The 27,767-nt window shown below is 37.0% G+C and overlaps 1 protein-coding gene across 1 annotated transcript in view; it reads right to left on the bottom strand.

The window, feature by feature from the left end:
• Positions 1-22,998, bottom strand: part of pdlim5a (PDZ and LIM domain 5a) — a 67,472-nt gene extending 44,474 nt beyond the window's left edge. The window contains exons 1-3 of the mRNA XM_079251648.1: positions 22,863-22,998; positions 22,014-22,248; positions 9,292-9,443 (exon numbers count right to left, since the gene is read on the bottom strand). Coding sequence (XP_079107774.1) covers positions 9,292-9,443; positions 22,014-22,109 — 248 coding nt within the window. The 5' untranslated portion in view covers positions 22,110-22,248; positions 22,863-22,998. The remainder of the gene's footprint in view (positions 1-9,291; positions 9,444-22,013; positions 22,249-22,862) is intronic.
• Positions 22,999-27,767: the final 4,769 nt, after the last annotated feature.

Raw genomic sequence — 27,767 nt, 5'->3', positions numbered from 1 at the left:
TGCTGGATTAATGGGTCTGGTAAGGCCAGGCCTGATGCACTAATGCCTTTGTCATGCAGGTACTGCTGACACACCCCAGTAAGATCAGGGTGTGCATTGCCATGCAAAAGAAGAAATCCAGATCCCATGCATGTGGTCTGACAATGGGTCTGAGGATCTCTTCCCAGTACATAATGGCAGTCAAGTTACCTGTGACTAGCACATGGAGGTCTGTTCTGCCCTCCAAGTATATGTCTCTTCAAGCTATCACTGACAGATTGCAGAATCAGTCATGCTGGAGGACGTTGCAGGCAACAGGACATTTTCAACGGCATCACCTGATTCTCTCTTGTAAACATGGTAAATGTGAACCTGCTCTCATCCATGAAGAGCGCAGGACACAAATAGTGAATCTGCCAATTCTGGTGTTCTCAGGCAAAAAGCAAATTGGACTCCACATGTGGACAATGGTCGCTCATACCACACTCAGAGTTTGTTTCTGACAGTCTGAGTCAAAACATTATTAGCCTGCTGGATATAATTTTTTTACAACTTTGGCAGTGTTCCTCCTGTTCCTCCTTGTACCAAGAAGCAGTTGGTGTTCCTGCTGCTCCGCTGTTGTCCTCATATGGCCTCTTCTGCGCCTACTTGTTCACTGGCTTATCTCCTGGTATATCCTTCATGTCTTCAACACTGGGCTAAAAAGCAGCAAACTTTCTTGCCACAGTGTGCATTGATGTGCCATCCTGTTTGAGCTGCACTACTTAAGCATTAATGTTACCTGTAGAGATGAGGTCAGTGGTAAAATTTAAACATGACCACAAGTTCATCAGAATGAAGGAAGAAGACAGGGAAATGGTCTGTGGCTGACACCAGCAGGATCATTCCTTTATAGTGGCTGTCTTAATATTACCTCTCATTTCCACCTGTTTGTTTCATCTGAACAACTGCAGGGGAAATTGTTTCATAGACAGTGTTACATCCTGATTCAGGGGTGTCAAATTCCAGTCCTTAAGGGATATCCTGCAGGTCTTGCTGTTCCACTCCTGATCCAAATCAAATGGATCCAACAACTTCTTGTCAACTTTTTCACAATAACCCAATAATTTCAGTCAGATGTGTTGAAACGCAACACACAGGATACAAAGGCCACATAGGATAGTGGCCCTTTACCTTGTGAGGCAGATTGATATCCCAGAAGTGTGAGTTACATGCTAATGATTATGTGTTCCAGATATTTTGTTTTAGCAGTGTAAATGTGCTTGATATTCTTTTTTTGTTTGTTTGTTTGCCAGGGAGCCCACAGAATAGAAACACTGCAACCCATCAAAGATTACAGATATATAACTAAACAAGACACCAACTGGATTCACCTGTCAGTACTGAGACAATCTGCTCATAAAAATGATCCATGGCCAGAGCAGCATCTGGCTTTAGGTCCCTTGAGGGGGTTTGGTATATTGTTGTGAGTCAATCAAAGAGATTTGCTTCAAAAATGCAATATATTTCTCAATGATCATTTATAGTTAACTTGTTTTAAAGGTTTTGTCATATTTTTTTTAACATTTAATTATTGTCCATCTATAACTCATTTCTTGGTTTGTCTTTCTTCATCTTATCACACACATACCAAACGGTTGCTAAGTGACTGACAGCCACATCCATTAAAAACCTATAAACTCATGTCAGAGTGATGAGACAGTGAGTATAAAATAATCCTGGCTCTGGGACTGAACAAATACCTGACCCTGTCTTAGCTTTTCCTTTCCACTATAAAAACAGCACATTCAGAAGATGAGCGCAGTGAATTGCTACGCTTCAGAAAGTTTGAACATCTACATTTATAGAGAATCTTCTATATTTTCCTATCAAGACATAACGCTTTGTGTAACATACAAGGAATATGTTCAAAAATCATGTGCTAGTATCTCCAGACATTTTGAATGGTACTGTATGTATTGATGATAAAAAGGACAGAAGTATTTAAAACTATGTAAGTACAGTATTATAAACTGTCCTTTTTGAGATCATCATGGTGTCATGTGATTAAGTAACTATAGAAATGCATTGTGAGAAATTTGGCTGAAATCTAATTTAGTCGTGAATCTGAACGGACAACATAGACATAAAACCGAAGACGTGACCGATCAGAAAAGATGGTAAATTGTCTCTGGGTCATTACTGTGTATTTACTTTTAAAGTATTTTAATTAGAATTTATTAAATGGTCGTTTGCTTGTTTTATTTGGAACAAATCTCCTCAGTTCATTGTGTTGTGTACTCTTGGCATCACTTAATGTAATTACTCTTACCAAATGACATGTAGCTTCAAATGTTTCTCCTTTAATCAGGTAAAATATATGAGTCTTGACTATATGTTAGCTGCCTGATTGGGTTCATTTGACATTAATGACCTGAAGAGGAGTGGTTTCATGTAAGATATATACGTTGGGCAAACAGCACAAAAGAAAAAGAAAAGAGAAGTAAAAAACAAAAACCCAGTAGAGACGGTTGAGCTTAACATAGTGTTCCTGGCTGCATAATACCGGTGGGCTACCTCCACAGACCTTAACATTCCTGGGATTTGTATTTTCTTTGGCAAGACCAAATTATTTGAAAAAGACAGGCAGAGACAGGTGTGTCAAGCTGCAGCTTTCCCTTCTCTTTGGCTTTAGGTTATTACCGGTGAATTTGTCAGGCCTTGCCAAATATGATGGCCATCACTTTTAAATGATCTTTGGCAGATATGAGAGACCAGTTAAAGACAGAGACAGGTGGACCAGTTTAGTGCTCTTGGCTTAGGATCATCTCTGGCTAACATCAGAACTCAGTAAGTGACAATGGCAGCTGCACATAGAGAAATGATCAGTACAGCAAGCTGTGTATCTCTGTAGTTACACTACAAACCTTTTAAGTTGTAGAAAATCAAGACACAAATGCACTACTTGCACTGTATGCATGATCAGTTTTCTTTTCTTTGTTAGTATGTATAAATGGTAATGCTCCCCCATAGTACAGCATATGAATATGCACTTCTTCTTCTGTAGGCTTTGCTTTAGCAAAAACCCTTAAAATGACCAGGTGGGAGTTACAGATATACTGTCCATCACAGCTCTTTCAGTAAAGCAATGGAGTTGCATAAACTCATATTTGTGTGGACGAAAATGACCAATTATCTCTTTCCATGAAAGCCATGCTCATGCAAACATGTTGTTCTTGTTAAAAGCAGGTCAGTTCTAAGAAAGCGTACATCCACGGCGGGTCCTATTTCAGTGTGATAGCTAAAAACCAAGGTAATACATCACTTTGTTAAAGTATCAGTATTACCTTCAGTCAGGTAACTGACAACGTGCCCTCCATAAATCACATGACCAATTATGTAACTCAGGCTTTCTCATATTTCTGATACGATGAGAAGCTGTTAGCTTGGTATGCACACACACACAGTCTCAGGTTTTATTGAGATATGAACTAAAGCAGATGTGCATGCATTCTGGATTCATACAGATTATGGAAAGTAAGTGCATCACACTCCTTTCTAAAACTAACCAGTACCTTGGCAATTAATGCTTGACCACCAGGCTAAGAAAATTTATCAGCGCATTCACACACACATGTTCCTGTGTTTTCTGGCTACACAAGCATCAGCGTATCCAGCATAACTCATGGACTGTGACGTTTCTTTTTAGAGAACACAGCATAAACAAACTGAAATCATATACCCAACACTACGTAAACTTCCCTCTCACAACCCCTTGCCGACGCTCAGGCCCACTTCCAGACTTAAAATAACTCAGGCAGCTGCTTGAGTTATTTTATGTGAAATCTTTGCATGTGTGTGTTAGTTTTGTATGCCTTAGAGAGTTTGTGTGCATGAATTTGCTGTAAGAGGAAAAAAAATTTTCTCTATTTCTTTCAGTAACTGTAATGGGCTGCATGCTTGTCCAATGTAATAATGAAATTAAAGTGAGTTAAACTTCCTTTTCAACTGTTGCTATAATATACAGCCACTGCAGCAAAACAGCAGTGTAATCTGGTGTATCGTAAATGATAACAAATGGAAATTTTCATTTAAAAATAACATAGACAAGGTATTTAGAGCCCAATCCTGTTTATCTAACTTCTATTACAGCTCATATTTTTTTGCCTGATATCACTTTTATACATTTATGTAACGACAACCATTAAGAAAGTTGTCTTAAAGGTAAACGTCGTCAATTACCCAGTTTCAAGTCGTTGTAACAGTTGGAGATTATCTCAGTGATGAAATAGGAGAAATGGAACATTTAGAAAAAAGTTTCCTCTGTGTTAATTCAATCATTTACTTTTGCACGTTTTGCTATGGTCCACCTTCATGCAATAAATGTATCTTCAATGTTTTATCACTATTGTCCATAACAGATGCTGAATATGTTAAAACATCATGAGTCCAGGCATTTTGAATGGTACTGTATGTATCTGTAATAAAAAAGGACAGATGTATTTAAAAATTATGTAAGTAGAGTATTATAAACTTTCCTTTTTTAGCTCATCATGTTATCATTAAGTAACTATTTAAATGCATAGTGAGAAATCTGGCTCAAATCAAACTTAGCCATGAATCTGAAAGGACAACACAGACATAAAACGTAATGTCAGACCTATCTGAAAGTATATCAAGTCAGCTGATATGAAGTTTGTACCTGTAACTCCCTCTGACAATAGAACTGAACCCTTTAACATAGTAAACACTCAAACACACACATTCACACAAGCTCATCAAATAGTCCTGGGTCTGAAAAAGCTCTACTGCAGGGAATAAAACATTTAGCCACACACTGCCAGTTGAAACACATACCAGTGAAATACAAAGGTGGTTTTGTTGAAAAACAGGATAATTGCGTGAAATGAACAGTTTAATGCTTTGGCATAATTTTACATGGAATAATTGCTTTTCTGAACAAGCTAATTAAAGTGGTGAAACTTTGTGATTGTGCTGTACTACCAGGACTGCCTCGGGACAAAGCTTTCAGCAAGGAGGAAATATACTCCTGCTTTTGTAATTCCAGAAATTCCCAAAGCCCAACTTCATTTTTTTTCATGAAAATGCTTCCATCCCACTTCCAAACTTCTTTTTCTACCATTCAGATTCATCACAAGTATCAGCTTCCTCTATCTTGGCTTTTCTCCACCTCACTTTCATCTAGCCACATACTTATATAGTATAAATGGAAGACATGAAACCATGTCTTTTTTTTTATTTCTCAGTACACCTCTAACATATTGGTTTTCTGTCCATCATCATTCCTTTTTCCTTCAAATATTAGTCTTTCCCCTTTTTTCTTTTGTTTCTTTGACCTGACTGTTAAAATAAGGCTGCAACATCTGGTGGAAAGAAATTAATCTCTTTTTGGGATCTTTATTAATTTCAGCTTCAAAAATGTGAACTTTTCATCCATGTTTATAATGATTCTACTCATTGCAAAGTAAATGTTTGCTAATTTTATCAAATATTTTTAGTTACAACTAACAGTCAATAGTAGTATTTTGGTTTTGTTCTGCCACAATTATTAGTCTAAATGATCAATCTGTTGATAAATCATTTAGAACCAAATAATAGCTGTGGAAGTCTTTGGCATTCAGTTGAACTTTCCAAAACCTACCATGTGCATGTGTTCATGTGTGGCAGATGTGTGGGCATGCGGGTATGTTATTGACACATGTGCTCCACATGTGCCGGCCAGTTTCTCATAATGAAACAGTCCATTAAGCAAACAAGATATTGGCTGTTTTTATTGGTTTCATCAAAAGGAATTCAGCTTGACACTGCACTAAGATGAGAATGGAAAAGTGATTCATTGAAAAAGAAAAGTTCCCAGAAACCCAACAGATTTTTTTTTCCACAGCTGTGCCTAACTCATCATAGTAAAACTTTATGGAGCTATATGGGTCTGAACAAGGACCAGTGATGTTTTAACATTCTTGCCTGTTCCATTAAGCAAGATGATCTATGGTTTACAGATGGCACCCAAGTTGATCAAATTTTGGTGGTCCTTGAAGAATCCATCTTAGTTACTGTTTATGCGTCTCTCTTTCATCTCCTTGATGTGCTGTAGCTGCCATTAACCTCCTCTGACTTTTTTCGGCTTTTTCCTTTCTAATGTTTCCTGGTTGTGGGACATGTCTTTATATCCCACTGTCACAGCAAGGGACTTACGATAACAGGCAGCAAGGCTTCAAAAGCCATGATCCAAGTTAGTTCTTTGAAACTTATTACCAACATTGTGGCACAAAGCACTTTTCTAGATGGAAGAAAAACTCATGCCAAGATAGAAGTCTTCAGTAAAATAACAAATAAACTGTATCCATTTCCTGGGTAAAGAGTGTGTGCAATCTTTAAAAGTCCACAGAAAGTTTTACCTAGCTCCCTCGGTCACACTATGATAAACCAAAAGACTTCTGTCCATGTCATTCAATTTACACACCACATCTGCAGATTTGTGCAGTTGTAATCAAATGCAGTTTGGTCATAGAAATAAATCATAAAATAATCTAAAATAAATGTGGTTATATGTTGCCAGTAGTCAGTCAAAGGGGTACTTAAGCTACGCCCATCCGCATTTAGAAACTTATCAAAAACTGAATTGAGGACTGCAACAGCTGGGCACCTAAGATTAATGACTATTTACAAACATGATGGGTTCACAGACTTCTCCAGTTCCAATCAAGTTAATATGTTAAATGATGCCAAAAAAAAGTTAGTTGAACTTTTTGTTTCTCCAGTTATTTAAAATGTAAAAGTAAGTGACTTGCATGCAGCAGAAATATTTCTGTACAAAGAAAGCCTTACCGAGAAATTAATGCTGACCTGTAATTTATTATTCTGGTTACCATGGTATTCATGATCATGCATTTACAGTAAGTAAATCAAGCTTCTGCTTCAGCCTTTACCTTGGCAGAGAAGATGGGTCTGTGCCAGGATCATTTGGCTTTCTTACATCCCAAATTTAGCCAGGATTAATTGTGCTCTATATCAGTTTAAAACCTTCTTGTAGAAGCCCATTTACAGCTTTTCCTTTTATGACTTCCACACATCTGTTGGCCATCTCTTCCCCTCATTAATTCTTTCTTTGGTAAAGGAACAACAGCCTGTCTTCTTTCACAGTACACACAGACGCCATGTGGATCTTTAACCTTTGTCTGTATGTTCTTGATATCATCGTTTTATTTGTGGTGTGACCCAGTGACAAACCCACTCATAATGTGCAGGCAAAAAGGAAAAAGGAAGCGAATGTTACCTATAAAGACTAAAAGAGACATGGGACTAGATTAGTTTGTTCCTCTAAACCCAATAAAATGCAGTTGTTGACCTCGACATGACACTATTTAAATATACAGAACCATGAAAGAGCCAGTGATTGCCAGCCACAAATAAACAGAAACCTTAAAACTATATTTTTTCTTCTTGTAAACTGAGTCAGGGGAATGGATGCATATTACTGTCAGTCTTTTAATCTCTAAAGTATTCTAATGAAGCAGAAAGTGAAGCATGGGGTCCCCATTAATGATTGATAACACAATAATGTTATGAACGGTTTCTTCCATATATTTCAATTGATTATTAAACATGGTAGTTTAAAACACAATATTTATGAAAGTTCATCAACAGGTGTTTCTGCATAAGATCAGAACATTTTTGTATAATTGTAATTATTTTTTAGCTATTTTACTGCTTAAAGCATGAAAAAAATATAAGGGAATCTTCTAAACTTAGACGTTCTACAAAACGCTTTCAAATATCAATTTTTTTCAACCTTTTAACTTGTCTAGTAAAATACAGAAGCAGATTAAAACTGATCTGTCTCTGAGCTGGCAGAGGAGGCAGTCACAGAAGCAAGACAGTCTATTGGGGTCTATGGGTCAAGGGAGACCACCAGAGCCAGCAGCATTTAAATGTATCAAGTGCAACTTTTTGACACAGATAAGACAGATTTCACATCAACTGTTTGAAATGGGTAAAGATTAGTCAAGTAGCAAGTATGGGCATGAATTACAATATAAATCAAATCAAATCTATAATAAATGCATGAAAGGTCAGATGTACCTTGTATTAATCTATCTTATTTTCCCACTTTACTTTCAAGATATTTAAATGGTTTATGAGATGTCATAGTTTTTGTTCAGTTTTACTTTGACCATCTTTCAATATTGTTTCTCTGTCTCATCAGATTTACAGAGCAGGCCAACTGGCAACTGCTGGAAACCTTTGGTTTCAGAGACTGCATATCTTCTATACTCAGAACCACCTTCCTTGGTATAAAAATCTAGTCACACATCTGAATAAGAGTCTCCACTTTGACAAATAACTCACTCACTGATGATCTGTGGCCAAGCGATACTCTGACACCTGTTTTCCTCATCATAACAAGAGAACTGGATCATGGATGTCTATGAGCCACCACAAAAAATACATACACAAAACCTCATACTGACATTGAGTTACAAAGAGCTATGTGAGGTTTCAGTATGTTTTCTTTCACTTGACCAAAAGTAAACATCTTCAATCTGTCATCATTTGGACACAAATTATAGGGTATGCTCAGTTAGGCTCAAATGAGAGGAGGGCTGATGGAAAGAAGAAATGAACATAACTATGGGGATACAACAAAGCAGATAAAAGAGCCTTGTGCATTTTATTATATCAGCAAACATTTGGTAAATTAATCTAATCCTGCCAAATATATGGATTGATTACTGTTATTTGGCTTTCTTTCTTGATCTAGAATCCAACTATATAAGTGTTAAACCCTTGAACATTTCACAGTGTGTGAGTAAAAACACACACTTACAGCTGCTGCCAAAGAGCCAGACAATTCAAACCACATGACAACATGAAGCCACACATACACTATATAACAGAAATGCTTGAGATAAATCAGCCACGTTGTGCACGTTTTACAAAATACTGAGGAGTGGACCTTGGGGAAGAGGTGGTGGACAACATGTCTAAAGCTCTCCCTGCGATTTCAGTTATCCCTCTCTACATCAGGAAATGGAAGAAGAGGCAGAACAAATGGTGTTGATGTGTGTTGGAGCTAAGATTAACTCCTGCAACAACATTGAACATCTGCCTGGATGTAGGATGTCCCGAAGTGAAAGGGGAGACATTTAAATATGATGCAGAGAGGTTATTTTCTCTGGAGTGTATGGATCCTGTGTTGTCATGGATACAAGGACAACCAGCTCATGCTCTCACATTAAATCACTGTAAAGCGGTGTGGCTTGGTTTCAGTATAGCAACAGGGGAAATGCTGCATGTGAGGTCATTGCTTACTTCTGCAGAGTGAGGCTGAGGTTGCCAGTGCAGCTCTTGATTTTGTTCTGGGCCTCCAGGTGGTTCATGCCCTCTGTAGCAACACCATCAATGGAAAGAACCATGTCTCCCACAGCGATACCACCTTTAGCTGCCTTCCCACCATCCGTCAGCTGCACAAACACAAAAAACACAAACAGCTATAATTATCTACATCACCAGCAGGATTATAGTAAGGACAATGGGCAGAGAGGTGGGTTGATGTGATGCAGGAAGTAAACATTCACTGTATTTAATGATGAGGATTTAATGATGTATTTTGTTCCAAAAATGATTCAGAAAAAAGCTCATTAAAGACCTGACTCTTTACCACATGATGATGGGTCTTCTGCGTGATGCGTGTCTAACCTCCATGTTTTTATTTAATGGATCGCTACCAAGCTGGGCTTACATGCTGTTCCACACCAACAGTATGCTTTACATATAAATACCTGTCCGATTTCTATATTATTGTCTCTCATTTAATCATCCAGTCATTTTTTGATAAAAAATTTACTTTTTTTTTTTTTACTGTAAACACCTGGTTTAGCCTAAAAGCTTGTGTGGAAACGAGCAGTAAAACATGGTAAGTTTTATTCTGACAGTCAAAATCCAAAATTGTCTTCTTCATATTAAAGTCGCACTTTGCAAATTGATATAACAAACTTTGTAAGTTTTGCAAATTGTAAATTGGCTGATAGAATTTGTTCACAGCAAAGCTGTACCAGCCACAGATGTTGTTGTTTAATGATGTTTGTGCAAGGTGAGAATGAAATTAAGACTCCTTGTACTGTTACTTCACTATTAAAATAAAGCAAAAGGCATTTAAACCCCATAAAAAGCAATTATGCAGTTAATTTCAGTTGAAAAATGTTGTTAAAAAGGTGACAAAAAGACAATAGAGTGCCATATGTTGCGTCATTTACCGTTTTTATGGGACTTGACAGGAACAGTAATTGATGGCTGTCCAGTTTCCACACTTCATAAAATATAAACACGCTACTCTTATCTCTTTTTTGAGAGTCCATTGTGATTTTTTTAGGCGTGCTTTAAATATATAAACAAAGTTTAACTGCTGCACTTCCACTCTGGAGGAAATTGTCTAATTTGAAACAGATTCAAGATACAACGGAAAACCTCTCATGAATTGTAACCCTGCTTTTCAACATGTGGCACGTCATCATTCCATTTGTGTCCCTGTAAACAACAATCTTCATAGATTCATACTCATGTCAGATTAAAATGTAAACACCAAAACAATTTTTATATCAACAAATGCTTTTAAAGATCAATCTTTGGGTGAGCAATAGAAGTCATACTTTGCACAGTTTTTTTTAAAGTAGCAAAGGCAGCAAAGGTTGAATAAAAAAGAATGTATGAATGAGTCTTACGAGGAAAATCCTATTTAAACTAGATTATACATTTCTGCTTTTGTGCACTGTGTTGGATCTTTTGGGTAACATCACAGGATGTGTTACCTGAGTAAAGGAAAAAAGCCAGGAAAGTCAGATTTTGTGATGTCACTTTAGTGGAATTTCTTCAGCAAATATTTCTATTTTCATCAATAATGTGACTTTTTTTGTCCTTTTTTTTTAAAAAATGTAAGTCATTGAGGTTACTATCTTTAACTGTCACCATCACAAACATGTGACATATTAGTCAGAGCTTCTCTTATCAGTTGGCTGGGGGAACACAGTGACAGATTTGGAAACATGCGTAGGATCTATCTCTTCTTCGCTTCCCGTGAGGCTAAAGTGTGTTATCCAGTTCAAATGTAAAGTCATCTTTCAATTCCCAACATACTGGGCAAGTACCATCACAATAACCAGAAGAAAATGATCGAACTGGATAAAAAAGAAAAAGATAAAGGAGTTTAGTGAGAGAGTTAAAGTTTTTTGTTTTTAGAAACACCTTGCAGCTACAGTTCGGACCATTCTTGGTCACACACAAGCTCTAAGTGTATCCAAATGGGAGTGAGGTCATATGTTTCTTTTGACACCAAAAGGACCACACATGCCACTTCACTGAACACACACAAACACAAAAAACACTTTTGTGTTAGTCCTACCTACAAAGCGTCTCATGTAGTACATGAAGTCTAGCTATTAAACTTAGTGCTTTTACAAGACAGTGTTTCTTTTCCTCTGTCCTTATCTATCCTACATAGACACACCTACACATTCACAGACACACACTTACAGACAGACACAGGCAGAGCTAATAAAAGAGGCTCTGCCCCAGGATTAGTGTAAAGGCTCTGCAGCCCCAACCTTTTATAGTCATATTAGTTCGACGCACGCAACATCACCCACCACCATTCTTAAGAACGTAGAGCTGGAAGAACACTCTAATAAGGGATTGCCTTAACATTGATTAAACTTGTTCATATGGAACGGAAAGAAGAAAATGAATGATAAGAGAAAATAATTGCCGCTAGGTTCATTGAAGATGTGGGCACAAATGACCTGTTTCCAGGGGTGTGTTCATACTAACAACTCTAAAATTGCAATGGACCAAGCCACAAAATGTTCAATGACGTGTTTTACATAAAAGGTCTTTGCTCTTGCCCTCCACACATATAAATTTTCTCCTTTCCACACACATTATTCTTGCAGCTTTACATGAAACGTCAGTTCAATCAGATTAGTTAAGTACATGGGAGAAAAGCTTTTGTGTGTATGTGTGTGTGTGTGTGTGTGTGTGTGTGTGTGTGTGTGTGTGTTGCAAGTATCTGTTATAGACGTCTTAATTCCACATGTCTGAAGCAGTTATTTGTGCTGCTTAGAAATGCATTTCCGAATTCAAACATTTGTTTTCAATCAAGATGATAAAAAAGGTTTCAAAGCCCAAAGTAGGTTCAATTTTCATATCAAAGACAGCTCAACAAATCATTGAGAAAATAAGAAACAGGAATACAAATAATCTCTACATTCACTGAGCCAACACTTACATTTTCCCAGGGTGTTAAATTTATGGTTCTTTTTCTTTGGCCTTGACAGAAAGCAGCAGTGCATACACAGCCCACACATCCACTGGAGCTAACAGACAGAAAACACACATACATGGTTTGTGTATATTGTTGGCTACAAGAAAAATAAACCATAGATGATACTGATAATAGACATCCTGCACAATGATAAAATCATGTCGAACTGCAGGTGTAGCAGGGGGTCAGTTGCAATGTGAAAAAATAAAAAATAAAAAATAAAAAAATAGATCCAAGCTAAGTGTATGGAAAAACTTTACGTTTCAGTTGGATGATCAGTTCAATAGTGAATTTCAAGCACTTCAAACTGATCAACCAGCTGGTCTTGTGATACTGGAGCACATCATAAATGTATAAACAATTCAACGTGAGTAAATGTCACCTTCTAACTTCATATTGAAGAAATACCCAAAATGCCAGCCAGTCATAACATGACATGAGTGCTCTCAATAATGTTATAAATCTGATGTAATTTAGTCAAAAATGTGTCATAATCTTCCATCATATAAAGATAGTGCTATTTTTTCTCTTTTTTCGTTACTGTTTTTATTAGCTACAATTACAGTGACATCCCTAAATATTTTTTAGAAAGAATTCTTGGGGCTTGGCACACATTTCCTTTGCAAGTTTCTGTAATCCCTCATGACCTAAAGGTCTAAGCTCTGTCAGATCAGTTTACAGCTACGTTTGGATCTTTCCAGAGATGCTGAAAGGGATTCAGACCCAGAGAGTTTGGCTTTTTGTGAACGTAGGACTTCCACATTTTTCCCAAAGCCAGCCATATGTTATGTTATTGTTTCTCAATTGCTTTGGTGAAATGTAACCCCTATAGGCCAAGCCAATGAGTCTGATCACCATGTAAAATATTTATTCATTCATTTTCTATTCCGCTTATTAATTGTTGTGGGCCATAAAAAATATATTAACTTGAAATCAAAATATGGCCTAAAGCAAAAATATTTGTGCTTGTCTTTACATTCATCCTAGCCACAGTATAACATCCCAACATAAAGATGCTGAAAATATCATTGACTGTAGGAATGGTATAAAGTTGTGGTGTTCTGCGATTAGATTCCTGCACACATCTTTGGTACGTGTGACCATATGTTGACCAAAAAGTTGTTCCATTTAATAGCCTAAACCGTTCAGGTGTCTTGGCAAATTCCCAGACTGATTTGTCACTTTAACTCTATAAAGAAAAACGTATCATAATTTTTACACAAACATTTGATCACTTTATGGTAAAAAAATTTGCTCAAAATTGAACACAATCTGATTATTGTCTTCTTCCCCTTAACAGGTACCAGGATGCAGAAGATAATAATGTACTCTATAATAATTTTGAATCATTACATGGTGACAAATGGTAAATATCCCAACCATAAAATGTTTAAGTTTTATATACATATTGTTAAAAGGCCAAGTAAAGACCTCAAATAAAAAAATTGACTTTTCTAACCAATTTTTTTCATGGGTCTGGCTTTAAAGGGTTAAAGAACTTGAATTTATAATCTATAATCTCCACAAATGAACCCAGAATGCCATTTGTTGTGACTGTGGCTTGCTGGTGATCAGTCTGACCAATTCATCATCCTTCCTGTTTAATACAAGAGCTCTGCTATTGTTTCCAAACTTTTCATTTCAAACTAATGGAGTCTACTGTCCATTAAGCATGTCTATCTGCTCATCTGTGTCTCAGCACGGTCTCATGTAAACTCTGTTGACTTAATGCTTTGCATTCAATCCAGAGCTGTGTGGTCAGCTGTGTACCCTGTTAATTATGTCCAATCAATATAGTTAGGCACAGACACACTTCTGTTAGATCATAAAGAGATTTCAACTGCTGATAATAAATAAAAGACACTCCATTTGTCTCTGTTTTATCTGAGTGGTACTTGTTAAGTGGTCTTGAGAAACTTACAATTAAATATTTTTTTTAAAAAACTCGAAATGGGCACAAAAAAGAATAAATCAAAAACTGAATATCAAAGTTTTAAAATGCTGACATCTGCCGTTACCTGCACTTTTCTTTTTTTTTTTCAAACTTTCCTCATACTTTCAACAAATATTAAGCCTGGATAAAATGCTGCTTCCTTATTATGCATTCATGTACGAGTGAAATGTGAAAGGGTCAACGCTCGTGTCATCGCTTGATAAAACAAAAAGAGAAACACACATGTGGTGTATTAAAGCTTTCAAACGCAGATAACTTGCCATTATGCCTTCAGCCATGTCAGGCTTCAGCACAGACACTGTCCAAGTGCTTTGTGCTTTTCAACACAGTTTTTTAAAAAGAGACTTTGCTGGATTGCTGACATATTGTCTGGTTTGAACATCCACTGACTGGCCTGAGTGCTTTGAACAATACATGCTTTCAGCACTTGCAGTGACAGAGATGACAGGCAGATGATTCACATCGCACTGTGACTGGAACACAGAGAGCCGAACACACAAACACCTTCTAAGTCAAACATACATGAAAGTTGCTTTCATTTGCAGCTTTTCAGGAACATTTACTTTAATTTTTCTTCTAGAAGATAAGGATTTCAGGTTGGATTTTAGAGTATTCTTCTTGACACGAAATGTCTATTTACCATACATCTGCATGAGGCAAAGGGACCAGTTTGGCTTCACCCACCCTAAAGCTCTTGAAAATAGTAGGAAATCTATAAACTGCACTATGAAAACACTCATCTTAAACTAAAAACTCGTTCAAAAAGTGGAAAAGAGTGCACAGTGCACAGTATCAAGATAATCTCCTATAAAAGCAAAAAGTGAACTTCAATATCCAGAATCAATATAACATTAAACTGCAAGACATGAAGTAAAGAACTCAAAAGTACTTTGTAAAAGTACACAGTGCACAGTGCCCATGCCCCTGCCGTCTCAAGCTGCCTGGCAAACACTATCACAAATACATACTGACAAACCTTCAGAAGTATGAAAATATTTGAAAATATCTTCTTTTTTTTTACCCTAAAGCATATGTGCATCAGTGTTTAAATGGCCGATTTTTACTTTATGTTCATGCAGGACATTCTAATAAGAAAAAGCTCTATCAAATAGAGTTCCCACAGCTGAGTCATTGCAGCCACAGCCGTCAGAGCTGCATAAACATACGGTTCACATCAAACACAAAACTTTGGATAGGAGATTTAGGGAAGATATCAGCCATGGATACAAGCAGTTTCCCCCATGCGAGCATAATCCCACTTATCTAATCAAAGCTTGTGAGTATAAACATTTTTCTTTTAGCCATCCCCCAAAAACTGAAAAAAAAAAAAAAAAAAAAAAAAAAAGAAAAGATTCCTCTGATGTTAGTTTATAGTTATTGCTTCACTGGCCATGATAAAAGATTTTGTCAGAGCTTTAAACTGTTGAGCTGGGACTTGTCTCAATCCAGTGGATGGGATATAAAAATGAGAATTATACCATGTTTGAAGAAAGTTCGAAATGTTAACAAGAATGCAACATTTTTGCCAAAGACTATTTATAGATCTTGTAAAAAAAAAAAAATGCAATGGTGCATCTCTTTGTATCTGATTTAGCATTTACTGGGAGTTTCTTGTTGAAAGGAAACAAGTTGCCAAAAAAATTTTTTCATGGCATCATTCATCAGCTTCATGTTGATAAATACAAATTGTCAGCAGTTTGAGTAGCTCTCAGTGTGGCCACCATTTTTGCTTTCATTTTCAGACATCACTTCATAAGCTTAACTTTTTCTCAGAAATAGATATATTGCCTCTTTTGTGAGATTATTATTATTATAATTTTGTACTTAACACTCTTTAATTCCTCCTGTACTTTGGGATATTAACATTAAAGGAGCGAGAAAAGTTGTTATACTAATTCTACTTTCTTCTTATTGATTTCATTTCTGAGCCTACAGTCATTTCACCTTTATTCTTCACTGTCTTTGCAATCAAACAAAAGTATCATGAATAAGCATGATCAAGCCAGGCATCCAGTATCCTGAGAGGAAGATGGAGGAGACATACAGGATCAACAGCTACTGTGGAAAATACATTAGAGCTGCATATAACAATAGGTTATTCTAGTTTCTTCATTGTAAACTTACTGCAGTATGTTATGACCTGGCTGTGCTGTCCTGCCAGGGTTGTAAAAGTTTTCTGGCCAGAAATTATTCTATTCATTAGGGGCGAAAAAAACAGCCCTTCTATGAGCATGCACACCAAAAAGGAAAGAAAGAAAGGAAAGGAAATAGTCCTTTTGTATGTTGTCTGTAATATAAGGTTTTCTTATTGTACACCATTACTATCCGAGGGCTTTCAAGATTTGAGGTAGATTTTCTCCTGAGGATATTTAAAAATATATATCTTGCATTGGAATGTGTAGTGTTCTGCAACATTGCATCATAGTGATCGTTGAACATGTCTTGCCAGTTCTCAGCTGTGACTCAAAAGGCCATTCATGTGTTATTGAAATTGAATAAAATACCTTGAAAAACACAAACACTTTGAATCTTTTAGATTGTGTGCATCTTCCATGCATATAATGACACAGAGTAAACAAAATAGCAGCAAAGTATGTTGATATCGAATGCAAAACAGTTGTGGTGTAATCTTTCTCTATAGACATATTCTACACTACACATGTATCAAATATTCACTTGAATTTTGAAAATTTAAATTTGTTATAGACAAGAGGGATGGGGGGACGTTTGTGTGTTAGCTTAGCTCCCATGTCAGAAATATGTTTTACTTGACTCATCAAATGAAGCACTCTGATTGGTGTCAACTGCAGGAAAAATATATCTTGAGTACTTCACACAAACCATCTTCAAAGAAACTAAATGATGCCACTGAAAGACGAGGAAAAGAAGAAAACTGGATGCAAACACAATGTTCAAAGTCTTGTAATTAGAAGCCACACCCATTCTCCAGCTTTCCAATGTATTTCTTTTTTCAGTGAAGTGACACTGTTACAAATAGCAGTTAGTGATGCTACCGTCCAGTGTGCCAAGCTCTACACACCAACATATTGATACATTTAGGCAGTTATCAAAATATATTAATAGTTATATGACAGAAGATCAATCACCAAACACAAACAAAGCAGTGTAATGTCAAAGTGTACACATTTTAAAGAGCACTGGATTAGCACTGGATACTGCTGTGGATACAGAAACGACAAACCAGTTACCAGGTCAAAAATACAACATGGCTAAAAGTGCACCAACACACTTGCATGGACACTATGACACATTGATTTGTGGGAGAGGAAATGATAATTTGTTGTTTCTGGATCTGGGATTATTTCCCTAAGATGAAAAGATCCTCAGAGGGAAACATTGTATATATTTTATTAAAAACAGATTTAAGTATTATTCAGTCACAGGGGGCTTTGTCAGCTGGCTCTGGTAGCTATCTGGATGTATGATCAAGGCACAAACCTTTCGGAATCAAGGGTTGAAGACCTTGTCAGTTATATGATGTGAATCTAAGAGCAATTACTGTAAGGGAGGAATTACAATCAGAGAGAAAGTATGGAGAAAAGAAACACAGACTATCTAAGGAAACAGTCTGAGATAGACCTGTTATGGTGGGAAGTCATTACTGCTTGTTTAAAAGCATCTCTGGGGAAGCAAGAGGCAACCTTCACTGATGAAGTTCCAGAGAGTGCATTCTTCCATGAAACAGGTTTGTTATAGATTAAGTGCCCACTAACTTTGGTGTGTCTTCTTTACAATGTAGTCTACCAACGTTCTAAAATTAGCTTGTATATTTTTATACAGTACCCTGCAGAGAAAGGGTTCAAAATGTTCAGCAACATTATATTTTCAAAGACTGAAAATTAGCTGAACACCTAGAATGCTTCAAGTAATGCATGGAAAAATATTGTTTAATAAAAACAATAGGGAAAATGTTAACTTTTATCTCCAGATTAACATGAAGGAGAATGAAATGACGCATTGACTCTAAAAGTCAAACTTTTTTAGTCCCATTAGATACTTTCTTGTCAAGTATTTTCCCTACATGTTTAGATGGGGTTTGCCAGGATTCTTCTACACACTGCTGATCTAAAATCCTTTCATTATGATTTGTTTGAAATATCCAAATCCAAGAAAAACCCTTGGTATCCAAATGCTAAAAGAGACATGATACAGTAGGTACAGTGGCATGGCTTACATCAGCACAGCTCTTTCAGCCAATCAACAACAAAGGACAATTTTGTGGTAGGTCCGTCCTTTTATGCATTATCAGACATCTCTGCCCTTCATACCCCCATGCATATTTTTGTGTTGCTATGGTTATTAAGTCAATTCATCCACCAGTGGTGAGTTCAGGGCCCACTCACACATTCTGACATCATGTCTGACATTGGTTGGTTGCTGTAGTACACCACTATAAAGTTGTTTGCAACCATTCACACAACCTTTCTTCAAAAGGAGTCTCGTTCACTTGTCATTGCAGCCGTCTTCGTCTTCTTCCCAATCTTGTCTGGTTTGTTCCTTTCACTGATGGCAGCTATAGTGCTCAATGCTGACGCCAACATTTCAAGATGTATTGCAGCGATAGATCTGCAAGGCCCCTGAATGTAGATATTTTAAAATCAACATAAAGAGCAGTGTGAGGGTATACAATGGTGATTACAACTCAGTCCAATGATGCAATACTGGTACAATGTGATAGTACTGTGGGTACACTTTGTGCCATAAATGAAACACACAGTATATTCACATATGTATTGAGCTCAGCAGCAGCAGCTGTTAGGGTAAGTGTGGTTTGGCAGTGGTATTGCATTTTCTAATAACCCCTACTCTGTGGTCTCTTCTTAGAACCAACACTATGGTTAGACTGGCAGAAAGAAGCCTATGTGTCAGTGATCAGCAGTCAGAACCCAGAGGCACTGCCCTTCATCACCATAAACTGGATTTAATAGGGCGGATAAGATTAGGCTTTTGTCTAACTCTTGGTATCTAGGCTAAAAACTTGATGTTTGTAAGGAGTGAGTCATGTGTTACATTATATCGAAGAGCAAAACAGAGGTACATAGAAGGAGAAAAGCAAATAGGATGTTACTGACAAGGGTGTGATAAGAATGGTGGGAGAGGCAGATCTAAATAGATGATCTGCAGAGTGACATCATATGTTTGTATAAGACAAACTGTCATCAGCTCCTCTCCCTAAAGTGCTACACTCATCAGTCACAACATTAAAACCACAGTCATGTAAAGTAAATAACATTTTTCATCTTGCTGCAATTCACTGTTCTGCTGGAAAACCTTAAATTTTTACTGTTTACTGAAAATTTTAGACAAAGAAAAAATATTTGAAAGGTGGTCTCTTGTTATATGTGTCCACTCTTTCCTGGCACATATAACTGTATATCACAAGGCATGATGGCTGAATCATTTTATCTGCTTCTCTTGAGTCCTCGGTGTCCACATCACTCTGGAACAGCGTAAATCTTGAATCATCAGACCACATGGCCTACTTTCATTACTCCAGTCCAGTCTTTGTGCACCCTGGATATTGAAGCCCTTTTCTCCAGTTATTCTAAATAATAAGCAAATAACTAAACAGCTGTTTAGTCTCAGTCAGTTAAGTTCCTTTTGCATTGTGTTTGTGGAAATGCTCTTACTTTCACTGCTAAACATGCCCTGAGTTCTACTGTAGTTTTTCTTAGCTTAGAATTCACCAAAAGTTTAACTGATCACCAACAGCATTTATCAACTACTTTTCCAACCATATTTCTTCTTCAAAGATGATGGTTCTCTACTATCCACCAAGGTTTTAATAATACATTAAAAAGTTCTTAACTCAATTTTAGTAGTTGAATCCTGACCTGTGGACCTTTGTTGCCTCTCATTCATCGCATTCCCTGACCTTTATTCCTGTTGAGCTGTCAATTAAAGGCTACTAAAGCCTAAAGAATGAAAACAATAAGTGCAAACACAGGGTATTTCATTTTAGGGCGGATTCACAACAGCCTTTTTGATTCGAATCTGAGTCCGTTTGCTCGGAAAGTCTGCTTTGTTTGGGGAAATGTGAATGCGCCAACCAAATTCTGATTCGGGCTAAAGAAGCGGGCTCGGTCCACCTATAAAAGCAGGTCTTGGTGCATTTAAAGCTCTCAGTTTTCTTTTGCTAAATACTAGTGGAGCACCATATTTGGTGGGAATGGAGATATATTATTATAAAGGTTTGGCGCGTTTGACTAAAGTGCCGCGTGAATGCAATCTCGGTCTAAATGGATACACCTCCCTACAACTGAGCCAAATCTAGCGGACTGTCCCGATGTCAATGCACCCTTATAAAAAGATTCCAACACCTTTCATATTACAGTCCTGCCAGCATCTTCAAACTTCAGACCCCAATAGTCATTTTAAATCTCCAAATAAGGTCTCAGCAGACTGCTAAGTATTTGGTTTACATGTTGCCAACTGTTCTATAACATAGAACCCAATGTAAACAGACCAACACTAATGTCACAACATTGAATTAATCCTTTGTTTGTGACAAAAGAAAAACACTCATTGTTATTTGTGATTTAATAATGTGTGGAAGAGCTTTCCGTTATCTTAGATGTGACAGTATTTTTGTTGTTGCTTTTTATGCTAATTTTTTTTCCTTTTTGTTTTATAGGCAGTGTCTTTCACAATCTTGTCTCTATGCTTGTCTCTAAGTCCCAGACTTAAACACATACACATGCAAACACACAACTGGGGAAAACATTCACATGGCTTAAGTTAGTGGGAAAAGTATCACATCCAAAGTAATAACCCAAACATGGCAACCCGAAATGGCCCCAAAGGGGATTGGCACAGTATCTGGCAAGCCATTCATCATCATGTTGCCATAAGTCTGTGCACTGCTGCTGTCAGGGACTTCTTTCGGACCCTCTGTGTGTACGTGTTCTGTACAGGGGGATGGGGAGGAAAAGGGGTGGAGTGTCTGTGTGCGGGGTGGGGGGGGGGGGGGGGGGGGGGGGTGTATTTAAGCAGAATTTAATAGAAGCTTTAATAACCTAAAAATAACTTATCTCCTTTTAGGATCACAATACAGTACAAATATTAAGGGAATCATACTCATGTCAATGAACCAGAGCGCAAGTACAAAGAGAGGTAACGCTTGGAGGAAACGCTACAAGGAATAAAAACCAAGGGACCATCAAGTTAATTAATTAAGCGAGGATTTGTGTGCCAGAACTTTGATTGCTCCTCTTTCAACACAGACACTCAAAGTGAAGTGGAATGCAAAGAAAACTAGAGAAGGTTTCCTGTGTGGTCAATACATGACAGATGGCATATGATTCAGCTAAGCTATCAGTGGTGTGGTGGTGGGGGCTGATGAAATGGTCTGAAGAAGTGAGACAAGAGAGTGGAAAGATGAATATTGAAGTAGGAAGAAAGGACAGAAGTCAGGTTTCATCGTCCAAACGACATTGCAGGCATGCAACTCTGCTACTAGCCCGGCTTCATGACTGGATATAAATATATATATATATATATTCTTTTTTTAATCGAAGCTTTATTTAACCAGGTAAAATCAGTTGAAAACAAGTTCTCATTTACAACACACACTCAGGTATGAGTGTGTGTGGAAATAAAATATGGGTATGTACTTCTATCAGATTTAAGGCAATCCTACAGATTGAGATAAGATGATTTAGAATGGACTTGTTGCTATTTTTATGTCTTCCAAAGTGTCTTCACATTTGATTGTGACTATATTTCATGTGTATTTAGTCTTACCCTGGAGATGGTGAGGGGCATGTTGAAGTCCTTTCCCCCTTGCAGCCTGAATCCCCAGGGGGCTGGGCCTAAGAGAGTGATGCTGTAACTGCTCATGGTCTCTCTGAAGATGTTGTTCAAGCAATGTTGATAGCAGGGAAAATGTTGTTGCAGCTCCAATGTTGATGTGATGTTAACAGCTGTTGAGAACAGGTTTTCCTTGACTTGATAATGCTCCTTAATATCTTTTGAAGATCTTTGAAGAAGGAGGAAAGGACAAATAAACACGTGTGAGAATTTACACTCTTTTTAATCTTGCTTTTACTTAGTTTTATTTGGTTTTTGTGTTTTTTTCTTGATGTTTTTATGTGAAGTTGTGAAGTGCTTTGTGAATTTTATCTTGAAAGGCACTATATAAATAAACCTTTACTCACGTACTTACTTTCTTACTTATTTACTTACTTACTTACTTACTTACTTACTTAGTCACCATATGGTAAGAAAAAACAAACGAATTAAAAAGAATAATCTACTAATGCATGTTCAAATATGGAGCACAAAGGAAGGAAATATGGGATACAGAGGACAATGCAAAGGAAGGATGAAAGGATGTGAATAATTGACATCATATAGTGAAAATGTAAACAGTCACCATAAGCTTTCAGAGTTTCAATATTGATTAATAATCATACAATTACTGCACATGCATCTGTGATAAGTTAAACACCTCCAAGGAAAATAAAGAGAAATAAAACATACAAGAGGTTTCCACTTTGGAAATCCACACTAGAAAAAATTTTAGATGCTCCATACAACTCTCCATACAACAAGATATTTAATTTCATTACTGTATGAATTGAAAATCTGTACCTGTTATGCAGAAATCCCAGAGAGGAAAATGATTGCTTTACAGGCAGGTAAGCAATGTATTCCTTGTTTGCCCTTGGCTAAACCCTTCCCAGCATACACACTGAATGTGTGAGAGTGGTAGAGAGGGATGCAATGCTCTTTTATACTAGTAAATGACAGAGGGGAGGAGAAAGGTGGAGGAGGGGAAAAAAGCAGAGGGGGACGAGCTGAAGAATGGGTAGAGGTTATGATGGGAGGAGAAAAGGGAGGGGATTCAGTCATGGGTGGAGTAAGGGAGACAGAGGAGGTGGAGAAATGAATGAGACAATATGAACGTTGAGATGAGAGTATGAGAGGAGGCAACATGGAGTCTAAGGGGAGGAGGTGATCGGGGTAAAGGGGGGATTAAGAAGAAAATGAGGAATGGGAGGAAAGGGGGGATCTAAAAGAGAGGAGAGAAGAGAGAGGAGCAAAGGAACCAGGGCGTTTTATCTTTCATCTGGGTATTTTGGGAACATAGTGTCAGTCCTGCAAGCTGCTTCGTTTAAGGTTGGAGCAGCCATAACGAGATTATGACCCATGAACAAGGTTTCAATGAAAAGGTCTCTCTGGGGTCACTGAAGTAGTTATGGACCTCTGAAAGCGAGACCATGAGTGTTGTAACATGTTTGTTTCATTTAAATAACAAAGTAATGTGTAATTTATCAGTCTTCTCTATCACACATGATTCTTTTCAGTTACTCCACACAGTGTGTAAATATACAATGTTATCTTTGTGGTACATGTCTCAGCTTCATCATCATCTTAAAAACTGAACAAATTTAACCAATCAAGTCCTATAAAAAACATTAGCTCAACTTTAATCTATGGGACTCTGGCCTACATGCATAAACAATGCAAAGTCCTAGTGCAGAACTCTTAATTCCCCTTTATTTATTTATTTATTTATTTATCTAGTCTTCCTTTGTTTTTATCCAGACAATTTCAATTCTTCTTTTGCAATGGATGTTGTTCAGTCTATCTTTTTTTTTTCTTTCATCCCTCTCAGATCAATATTGATTTAGTCTTTATACTGATATTGCAGTGGCTGGGTTAAACGCCCATTCCATTCCTCTCTCAGATTTACTGCAAGGTCGGTTACAGCAGTCTAATGAGGCCTCAGCTGAAAGCAGATTCCTCAAGAAAAAGCAACAAATACTGAGGAGTAGATGGGGAACTGAAATTTGAGAAAGGCCCTGAGACTTAAATGTGGCAGGAGGAGAATGGAGGAGTTTTAAAGACAGTAAAGACAACAAAAATGCACAGTGATCAAAGATGTAGAGACCAGAGAGGGAACAAGCCAACACTGCACCATGTTTCACAATAACAGCTAAAGATAGATGAAAAGCCTTAACAGTGCAATTTGATCAACATTAAATTAAAATACTACCTTTCCAGTAGGTCAGCCAGACTGCTGTCATCACCCATATGCTAGTTACGTATCTGGCCAACATGTGGGATAATGTTTCAAGGTGTGGATAGGCTTTAAACTATCGAGACTATGGTCTGTGAAAGGTTAAGTCTGTCACAATGGTCACAACACAACTGTTACTCTTCTGTTACTATTCTGTAGCTACGACCTCAACAATCGCTGCCACAACATCTTTTTCTTCCTCATCTACACTGGATCTTACATTTATTACAGACGTGGCAATAGGGTGTCCAAGGTAAACACAAAACAAAAGCTTTTTGCAGAAGCCTGTAAAAGACAGTCATGCATCACAGGGATTTTTCCTTTGACTGGTTTGAATAAACAAATTTATGGATGGGGTGACAAAAAGTGGCATTACTGGGTGCATTACAGTGGGAATCCTGTAAAAGACAAACGAAATGGAAAATCAGGTTAACAGAGTTGTTCCATTCCTGCTAATGCTAATGGGTACATCCCACATTTATCAAATTTTCATCAAAACAGGCAAAAACAATTTCAATTAACTGTGCACATTCTGTTTTTTTTATTTTTATTTTGTTAGTTTATTTTTGTTTGACATGTACATAACACAAGTTTTGCTCTAATTTTTACAAAAATTGCTCATCTTTTCCCGTTATACTAATCACAAATGTAAAACAGTAGTAAAACCTCAACTTATGATAACAGAGAATGTGAACTACGATGAAAAAGAGAGCTAAGTGTGACCTTTTGGTATGGTTGGGCTGTGAGAAACGAATGCAGTTAACACTAAAAATCACTAAATCTTTTTCATTTTTGAGTTACTGCTAATGTGTGTTGGATGAGTGCCAAACCAAGTGACTGAGCAGCATAGACTTTAAAGTATTTACCACTGCCTTCAAAATGAGTTTGTTTATCCGACATTGTTGTTGTTTGTTTTACATTTTTAATGTGGTTGCCATTTGAAATATAAATCTGCAAGATTCATTACCCATCTAATGTCGTGGTTCACAGACACAGCTCTCATTTAAACAGTGATGAGACAGACTTGCATGTTACAGCTTCAATTAAAAGGTCTCCATCTAAAAAATAAATGAGAAAATATTGGGAATCCGAGTGCATTTTAAACTGCAAGTCATCAGATAAATTCCACCTACCAATAAATGCAGTCTATCTATCTATCTATCTATCTATCTATCTATCTATCTATCTATCTATCTATCTATCTATCTATCTATCTGTCCATCTGTTTGTTTGTCTGTTTGTCTGTCTGTCTATCTATCTCTCTCTCTTTCTCTCTCTCTCGCTACATATACATGTGTGTATATATATATATGTGTATATATATATATATATATATATATATATATATATATATATATATATATATATATATATATACATATATATATATATATATATATATATATGTATGTATATATAAGAAATTGTCTTACTGACAGGTTGGGTCATGCTGAGTTGTCTCCATTTGCTAATAACCTAGAGTCGTCGATGCTTGCAAAACAATATTCTTTTGTGAGGCAGCATTAAAAGCTTAATAAAACCTTCCATTTGTCTCTTAAGGTTATTCTTAAGGACCAATACAGTATTTCTTACTTTTGGCACTGCACATTTTTAGCAGTTACAGCTGGGTTTATAGCCAATAGCAGCAGTGTGTCATAGACAGTCTTTATTCACATGAAGTCTAAATCCTTCCACACTTTATTATTCTTGTAAAGGCATGAATGTGAAAAATCTGTCACTAAGGTGACAGTATTTATAAACACTACAGTCACTGCTTAATACTGTGGGTCTGGAGTTCACAGTTTCAGTTGTTGTTCCCTCATTGTAGCAGAACTGAGTCTTGTATACATTTTCTAAAAGAACCAGAACTGCATTGCATTTCCATTTTAAATCGGACTTTTTAAGTAACACACAAAAACTTTAACATTGAAATATTGATGACTTATTTTCTCTCATTCTCTTGTGACAAAAGAACCCGTTTTAATTACACAGAGATATTTTTCCCTAAACTTGTCTACTTGTCTACATAACTTCCTGTAGATTACGGATTGATCAACTTGCAGAGTGAAATTATGGATAATAGCCAAAAACTGTAATAGAGGGCACAAAAGGGGTTTGTGGACAAGAGGATAATGATATCAAACACTAACAATAGAGAGTGCTGCAGCAGAAAAAAAGGCCTTTGTTCTTTCAAATGTTCTATTCCAGTCCCCATATGCTCACCTCCCCACATTCTTAATGATCAGAGCTTAGCAGCCCGCAGCCAGACACCCATGTCCGTGCTGAGACCTGCTCCGCCTCTTAATGCAAGATAATCTGTCGCTTGAAATGACATTTAATGTATCATTCACATGAAAAAGGGAGGACCCTGCACCCCCACATTTACCCCATATTCTGCCACACCCACCCACCTACTATCCTGGCAGCTGTCCACGAACACAATGAACACATGTAACCTGAAAGGAAATACAATTTCTAGGTCAAACTGGAAACAACAAGAGCAGTCTGAACAGCATTCATTCTGAATCAGTCTGAAGTCAGATTTGCACAGCTTTGAATGGAGTAAATACACCATAAAGGTGTAGCCAAAGCATGATATTATAATGCTTAGTTTTTTTGCAAAATGAGTTTAAAATTGTTTCATTTCCAAGATCATGACTGAGAAGAAATAAATGCATGTCTTTTTTTTCCTTGGGAGAAAACTTTGATCGTTATAAAGTAGATAGTTTTGAATTTGTAAAAAAAAAAAAAAAAAAAACATACTTGCAGGAATGGGATATATATGGCTACTGATCTACAAATAGAAATCCAAACACCGGCATGGTTGTTTATTTTGGGGACTGTATTTGTCTGCCAGCCATCTAATCAGTCTGACCCTTCCAGACCAATATAAGCCCAACTAATCCCTCATCTCATCTCTGTACAGTGAATCATGCATGGTCAGGGTTTGTATAGTGGCAATCTCTCTCACAGACCTTTTACCAATAGTCAACAACATATAGAAATTAATATGAGTAAATGACCTTGTCTGGTCATAAAACTAAACCCTAGTTTATAACTAGCCTTTCTTGTTTTTTAAATAAATATTGCATCAAACCTCACAAAAGTGCAAAACTTTAAAAAGATTAACTTTTTTTTTCCAAAAAATACAGAAAGCATTATACAGGAAGCATGCCTGGAATCCAGATGATAATCTTATCAGCAGCCTTTATCTGCTGTCTAAGCCCAATCACTGTTTATTTTCACGGTGGAAAATATTTATCTGCACTTGCCAGCCAAGCAATCAGAGACACACAGACAAGCACAAGGGGAGACGTATATCTCCGACTCAAATGATCATCCAAACTGAAAAAGATAAACTGAAAGAAATCTGGCCTTCGATATAAATACACAGGTGGTGCGTACGAACATGCAAATGCAGACACATGCACTCTTAAACAATAAGTGTGCACACAACTCTGCTTCGTGTCAGG

The sequence above is a fragment of the Telmatherina bonti genome, assembly GCF_933228915.1.
Source record: "Telmatherina bonti genome assembly, chromosome: 13".
NCBI classification, from domain to species: Eukaryota; Metazoa; Chordata; class Actinopteri; order Atheriniformes; family Telmatherinidae; genus Telmatherina; species Telmatherina bonti.
This window is presented reverse-complemented; position numbering and strand designations above follow the sequence as displayed.